The sequence below is a fragment of the Asparagus officinalis genome, chromosome 8, assembly GCF_001876935.1.
Source record: "Asparagus officinalis chromosome 8, Aspof.V1, whole genome shotgun sequence".
Lineage (NCBI taxonomy): Eukaryota > Viridiplantae > Streptophyta > Magnoliopsida > Asparagales > Asparagaceae > Asparagus > Asparagus officinalis.
Window position 1 is genome coordinate 98196395 of NC_033801.1, and position 7054 is coordinate 98203448.

At 41.5% G+C, this 7054-nt stretch overlaps 2 protein-coding genes across 2 annotated transcripts; one reads left to right on the top strand and one right to left on the bottom strand.

Moving 5' to 3' along the window:
• On the bottom strand, window positions 1963–3602 carry LOC109820428 (pectinesterase 2-like). The gene is made up of 2 exons (XM_020386570.1): window positions 3217–3602; window positions 1963–2982 (listed from the first exon to the last, which is right to left on the bottom strand). Exons 1-2 carry the CDS (start codon window positions 3575–3577, stop codon window positions 2294–2296), a joined length of 1050 nt encoding a protein of 349 aa, XP_020242159.1. The 5' UTR covers window positions 3578–3602; the 3' UTR covers window positions 1963–2293.
• On the top strand, window positions 5486–6526 carry LOC109821583. Its single transcript, XM_020387759.1, has 2 exons — window positions 5486–6077; window positions 6411–6526. The coding sequence occupies exons 1-2, from the start codon at window positions 5486–5488 to the stop codon at window positions 6524–6526; spliced, it is 708 nt and encodes a 235-aa protein (XP_020243348.1).

Genomic DNA, 7054 nt, shown 5'->3' on the forward strand with positions numbered 1-7054 from the left:
CACACTTACTAGTTCTTTCTTCTACGTTAGCTCTAGCTTCTATTATCCTAGTTCTAGCTTGTATACCCCCAGTTCTACCTTCTATTTTGCTAGTTTTAGCTAGTTCTAGCTTTAATTCGTCTTAGTTCTAGGCTCTTGGGAACGGAGAAAAGCTCCTCCTACCTTCGACGGAGCCCACCGAGACACCCCGACGATCTCGACAACCTCCTCCCACCTCCGGTAAGCCCGGACAGCGGCGAAAATCTCCGAATAGCAAAGAACAAATCCGAACGGCGAGAAATTGCACTGCAAAAAACTATAGTTTTGTGCCGACTTCGCACGCACTTTCTGATCACCTCCAATCTCTGTTTCCGCCGATTTCTTTTTTGGTGAGTATCCCTACATGTTACCTATCACCTCCAATTTGTATCACGCTCTAACTCATTCTCTATCTCTCTCGGTAACATCCGAAACATCGCTCGACGGCAGCAGCGAGCAGAAAACAGCAGCGCCGTGCCGACTTCGCGCGTGTTTTACGGTCACCTCCAGTCTCCGTTTTCACTACCGTCTGTGCCGGTGTGTAGCCCTTTATATTATCTATCACACGGTATCTTCCTTTCATTTGGACTCATTTTCTACCTCTCGTTATATTGCTTCGAATATCGCTCGGCGGCACCGTGGCAATTTCATTCATAGCGATACATCAATACACATTTTCGTTCTTTCTTAATTATGGCATTTCTCTTCATTCCCCTTCTACTCTACTTCTCCGTACCTTTCTTTTTTTTCTTTTTTTCTTTTTTTCTTTTTTTCTTTTCTTCTTCTAGCTAATAGATTAATGCTCTGTGCGTCTCGGCCAGGACGACGAGCTTGAGAAAGCTCTTAGTTTTAGAGAGAGGTGAGAGAGAGAGAGAGAGAGAGAGAGAGAGAGGAGATTAGAGAGAGAGATGATATGAGTGCTGGGTCAAAGAGATTGAGGAGAGAGGATAATGATAGTTTGGGAATTTTAGCTTAGCTGGCATGTGATAATTGATAAAAATGGGCTGCAGTACAAAGTGTCACACTTCAAGGGGCTGATCCACATGGGAAAAACTATGAGGGGCCTTGTCACATGAAGTTTCTTCTTTTGGGGCCTGGACACATTTTTCCCTTGTTTTTTTGGTCATTTTTTAAATGAGAAAATAGCCGGCTGAGCCAAATTAATTGATTAACGGCCTGAGCCCAATTTATTGATTAGCGGCCTGAGCCCAACTTATTGATTATACGAGAGGTTTAATTAGTATAAGCCTTACCTAATTAACTATGCGAAGCCTAACTCGTGCAACTTAATTACTTGGTAATGCCACAAGACCTCAATGTATTGCAAAAAATTGCAGCCGGGACATCATTTAAAATAGGAGGAACATTAAACAACCGCTATGACTTTACGCAAGCAATATCGTGCTGATCTCCTCGAAATGCCGCGACAATTAATGGGCGCTGCATAAAATATTAGGACATCGTTTACGCGATAGGATTCCATGTATACTATAACTTAATGATTAATAATGTAAACAATAGTCGGAAGATTGGAAGCTTAAATGCAATAGTATGACATCTTCTGTTGAATTACTCATTATAAAAATTAGTGATTAATGTAACTATTTGTTCAAAATATGAACACTATTACTATGTTTCGTTATCAAAGTAATTGTACATACTAGATCAATAATAACTAACTACTTTGTGCAAAAGTTTGTGGTTTTCGAAACAGGCGCGGTACCGGAAAAGTACTATTTGTTCACAGAAGATAGCCAATTAAGCCTTTACATTAACCTTCACAATTAAGCCTTTACATTAACCTTCACGCTATCTTTTTCCTTTAAAAAAATATTGGAATATTAATGCACATACGTTTTCCTCCCTTGAAAATTAACACAGAAAATTAAAAAATCGAGAAAAATATTGTAATTGTACAGTATATACATGAAGTAGAAAGGCGACATTACCTTAAGAATTGATCAAGAGAAGTATTATCTGTATGTTTGGGCTTGTAACATGATACATACGTCCAACGCACAGCCTCTAATCAACTAAAATTAACAAGGAATGAGGATGCACGACCAATACAGGTGACCAAATGATGGTGACCCATGCTATGACTAACTAAGATTGGTTTATCAATTGCATGCTCTATTTTATATCAACAACAGCGAGAAACTGTTGCATGTTACTCATTAGCTAGCTTGACGAATATGAAGGATATTGCTTTAGATTGCTGGGCTATTGACTCATTAATTATGTTACTAACTCTACTTGCTAATTCGATTGATCCTCAAAGCCCCAGAAAGTGCGGAACGTGAGCTGCGGGCAGCCACGCTCCGCCAGCGATGAAATTGGCGACAGTAAACTTGCGCACCGCGGCTGGGCGGATGATGATGTGGAAACCTCTCCACCTCACCCTAGAACTCATTACGGAACCCGGTCCCGTGTTCTTGAACTCGGCGTAGTAGAGGGTGTTGAGGGCGAAGTTGCCCTTGAAAGCCATCCATCCCAGCCGATCTATGGCGCTGCTGATGTCGTTCTGGAGGTACACCGTGCGCGAGTACTTCATCCACGGCCGACCCAGGAATGACTTTACCGAGTGTCGGACGGGCCACAGATCATCGGCAGCGGTGATACGAGAGAACTGGATCACAATGCCTGTGTTCTGATTGGGGTCGGTGCGGCCCTGGGCCGTTATGACGTTGGCCTCGCCGCGGTTGGGCCTCCTGAGAAGGATCTTGCTGTTCTGGATGACCACTGCTGCATTGCCGAAGATGAAGTCGATGGTGCCCATGATGTTACACTCTCTGTAGAACTGACGCTGCGTGTACACGCACAGGGTGTCCTGGTACCCCTCTATGGCGCAGCGGTAGAATACGGACTGGTCCGATCCGGAGAGCAGGGCAACCGCCTGAGATCCCGGCCCATAGCTATTGCGAAATGTGATTCCTGTGCCGATGAATCTATCCCCAAAAACACCTATACATACACATATATACATACATATTTATATATATCATCTATCATGACATTAATTAATTACAGTATCAATTAATTTAGCTAGGCTCAAATTAGAATTATGATCAAATTAATTAAGCGGATTAATTAGTTGTAATTAATTTGTAGTAGTAGTAGTAGATCATAGACAGATCAGTATAAGATAATTAAGATATATACGTGTGTGTGTGTCTGTGGATGGATGTGGTAGCTTACTGAAAGTCGGGGAACTGAAGGTGGTGTATCCTCCTGCGACGCTTCTGGAACCGGTAATGATGGTGCTGCCCATGCCATCCCCCATCATCGTCAGATCAGTGAGAATGCTCGCAACCGTCACGATCTCCTCGTACACGCCGGCCTTAACATAGATCACGATTCTCCTTCTGTGCCCTCTCAATCTCAGCGCCGAGGCCGCATTAACAGCGTCCTGCACGGTCTGGTAGCGGCCGGATCCGTCCTTGGCCACCACAAGGTGGTTGTCTTGCGAATCATCCCTCCCCCGCATAAGGTGGTCGACGGGGGTGTCCCAATTAGCAGTCCAGGCTGCGTAAGTCGTGGTCGGAATGGACCCCGCCATGTTGCTGGGGCGATTGATGGCGAGGCAGTTGCTGATGAGGTTTTTTTTTGGAGAAGGTTGTAGCGCATGACAGGCTTGATGATCTTGTAAGAGGTCTTGAGGTCGGAGAATCCCTTGCGGCACGTGCGGAGTTGGTGAGGGCGGCCGAGAGCCATGTCTGGGCGTCCACAGGGGTCCAGGTAAAGGGGGGCGTGGAGGCTGCCGCTGCGTTTGAGCTGCTGAAGGGTGTCACGGTACAGCTTCTGGCAGTCGCGGAAGGCCTTGTGGGTGCGGCGCCGGGCTGCGGGGGCAGCGTGAGGCGCAGGACTTGAGGTGGCTCTTGGCGTGATGGTTTGGTTCAGTGCTGGCGCGGACCGACAACCTGTAGAAGTCGATGGCGGTGCTTAGAGGACGGTCGGGCTGGAAATGCTGGCTGAGGTAGTAGCAGGCAGGTCCTCGGGTGCGGTGTTCGCCTGCACCACAATTTGATGTCGTTGCTGTTCTTTGAGGAGGAGGATGAGAAAGAGGAAGAAAATGGAAGAGAGAAAAAGCAGAGGGTGATGAAAACAAGAACATTAACTATTCTCATCTCCAATCTCATCTTCCCCATAGGAGATGGAGACAGAGATACTAGCTGAGGGGGAAATAGCGAGATGACGGCCAGCAATTATGTTATGCCAAACAAAATTAAATAAGCCAAAGGGGATAGATTGAAATTAATAAAGAGGAGGAGGCTGAAAAAATGAAATGAATTGTGGACTACTAACGCATCGATAGTCATCAGCTTGTGGGCGTAGGTGGGTACGAGAGGAGTCGCTGCGGACAGCGGGAATTAAAATGGTGTCTGGCCGCCTAATCTGGGGGACTTGTTGAGCTTTAACTAATTAATTAGTTAGGTTCAAGTCTCGGGTTGAGGCAATCATGGCTTGATCCCAGCTGAAGATAGGTCTATTTTTTTTTTTTTTTTTAATTGTGAGAAGAGCCAAGTGGTCATGGATTTTGGAAGGTTTTTTTTTTTTTTTTTTTTTAATTGTGAGAAGAGCCAAGTGGTCATGGATTTTGGACCATTTCTACTCACAAGTTTGAAATTAAGGCCTCGACGGTTTCAGGTAAGTTTAGGTTAAGAAATTAAAGGTTGCGCCGGGGAAGTCAAGAACGAACTCAAATGTGTCATGGGAAACAAATGTCAAAAGTCTTGTCAGCAACAACTGAAGTGTCGTATCCTATTCACACGTTGATGTATTTTAGTCTTTGCTCTCTATGACTAACTCTCGTTAGGACGTATTCCGTATAACAAAGTAACAACAAACTCTGGTTTGGTTTAAAATATTTATTTGAGATTATACAATACATGAGAAAATAAAGTATACGAACGTTATAAGACGAAACAATGTGAAAATCATCAGCATTTACATGTTGTGGGTCCAGCCCAAGATAAGGCCCACATGAATTAAAATTCTAATGGGGGAAAAATAGGATTTAGAGGATCTAGTTGTAATAGGAATAGGTTTGGAGAATTCTATTAATTTTTTTGGAGCTACAGTAACCTTGAACAGTAATCCGAAAGAGAGAAAAGAGAGGAGAGATTGGTCTCCTTTAATTGAGAAGTTTGAGAGAAGATTAGCTTTATGGAAAGGAAAGTCTTTATCAAGAGGAGGGAGATTGGTACTAGTTAATGCTGTTCTTTCTTCCATGCCTATTTTCTGGATGTCTTTTTTTTCTTTTCCTGGGTGGCTTATTGATAAAGTTGATAGGATGAGGAGAAGGTTTTTGTGGACTGGTTCTTTGGAACATAAGAATTCTTCTAATTTAGTTAAATAGGAGGAAGTGTGCAAACCCAAAAAGCTGGGTGGATTGGGAATTATAAATTTGAGAGCTATGAATAAAGCTTTGTTGGGGAAATGGATTTGGAAATGATTTGATAATAAAATGGAGTTTTGGAAACATATAAGTTTTTACAAGTATTTTGAGAACAAAAACTGGACAGAATATTTTTATTCTGGCAAGAGATTTTTATCTCATTTCTGGAAGAATTTTTTTACTAATGTTGAAAGTTTCTTGTGCAGTACTTGTGTTAAAGTGGAGAATGGAAATCAAACTCTGTTTTGGTTTGATAAATGGTCAAGTACAAATACTCTGGCTTCTTTGTTTCCTGCGCTTTTTCATATTGCAGAGTTTCCTTATGCTTCTATTAGCAGTTTGAGGAAAAAAATTAATAATGAGTGGGTTTGGGATATCAAGTTTCAAAGACAACTGACTGGAAATTTGGTTTTTCAATATTTTGATATGTTGAAGAGTATTATGTCTGTTAACTTTCTTCACAGGGAGGATAAAAGAATGTGGATCTGGGAAGCAAAAGGCAAGTTCACTGTTAAATCATATTATCATTTTCTTACTGATGGAGGATTAAGGTATGCATATATCAATCTTTGGAAACTCCCTGTTCCTTTAAAAGTGAAGTTTTTGGTTTGGTTGGCTTTAAGAAGTGGTTTAAACACAAAAAAGAATTTGGAGAAGAAAGGTATTCATACAGATATGATGTGCTGTTTTTGTTCTAAGGAAGAGGAAAATCATCTTCATTTTTTTGTTAAATGTGAGTTTGTATACTCAATCTGGAGGTCTATTCAACACAAAATGAAAATTAAAAAAGATTTTACTTTATATTCTTTAAAAGAAATTTGGAAGAGTTGGAAGGATGAGGAACAAGTTAGTGGGAATATAGAAAGAGATGTGATTATTTGTTCTCTTATTTGGTGTATTTGGCAGGAAAGAAATGATAGAATTTTTACAAATAAGAGGAGGAGATCATTAGAACTTTTGAATAAAATTTTGACTTTTGCAAAATTTTGGATAGGATCACAAATTTCTGATTGTGCAGCTAGATTACAAGAGAGGAGGAGAAAGAAGGCTGCTGCAAATGCTGAGAGGGTTTCGGTTCCTGTGGTGGGGGTGATAGACTTGCTGGAATGAAAGTTAAGCTGGAAGTTTTTTGTGATCTATTTTGTGGTTTAAAAATGAAAAACTTGTATAACAGTTGGTATTGGGTTATAGCTTCTGATATTTTGTTGCTAGATATCAGTAGGAGAGAAGACTTAGTGAAGTTTCTTATTTTGTAAAACTGTGATGATCTAGGGTACTCATTCTTGGTTGGGGATGAGTGCCTTTTTTTGTAACAACCTTTTTGCTTAATTTAGCTGGCTGGATTACTATTTTGGTAATCCATCCTTTCTCTCAAAAAAAATGAAAAGAGAGGAGAGAGAGAAAAAGTTCAGATTCCGGACAGCTTGGCTGTCCAATTGCAGTGATTTAAAAGCCGTTGTCTTCAGAACGACGATGTCGTCGAGGGTACGGTGTAGATTTCTCCACGAGAGTTAGAATTTTTTGGTGAGACGGGTTTTAGGGTTTTGATACCCTAGAGGTAACACTGTATATTTCTCTTATGATTTAATCCTCAAGTTCAGATGTAACTTGGAGGGATTGTACTCTTGGTTCATAGTG

Excerpts from the sequence above, each read along its gene's own strand:
- LOC109820428 (XM_020386570.1), bottom strand. The coding sequence starts at position 3,577 with ATGGCGGGGTCCATTCCGACCACGACTTACGCAGCCTGGACTGCTAAT. Across the intron at positions 2,983-3,216 it reads CTTCAGTTCCCCGACTTTCA|GTGTTTTTGGGGATAGATTC; the intron begins GTAAGCTACCAC and ends GTGTATGTATAG.
- LOC109821583 (XM_020387759.1), top strand. The coding sequence starts at position 5,486 with ATGGAGTTTTGGAAACATATAAGTTTTTACAAGTATTTTGAGAACAAA. Across the intron at positions 6,078-6,410 it reads AAAGAATTTGGAGAAGAAAG|GATCACAAATTTCTGATTGT; the intron begins GTATTCATACAG and ends AATTTTGGATAG.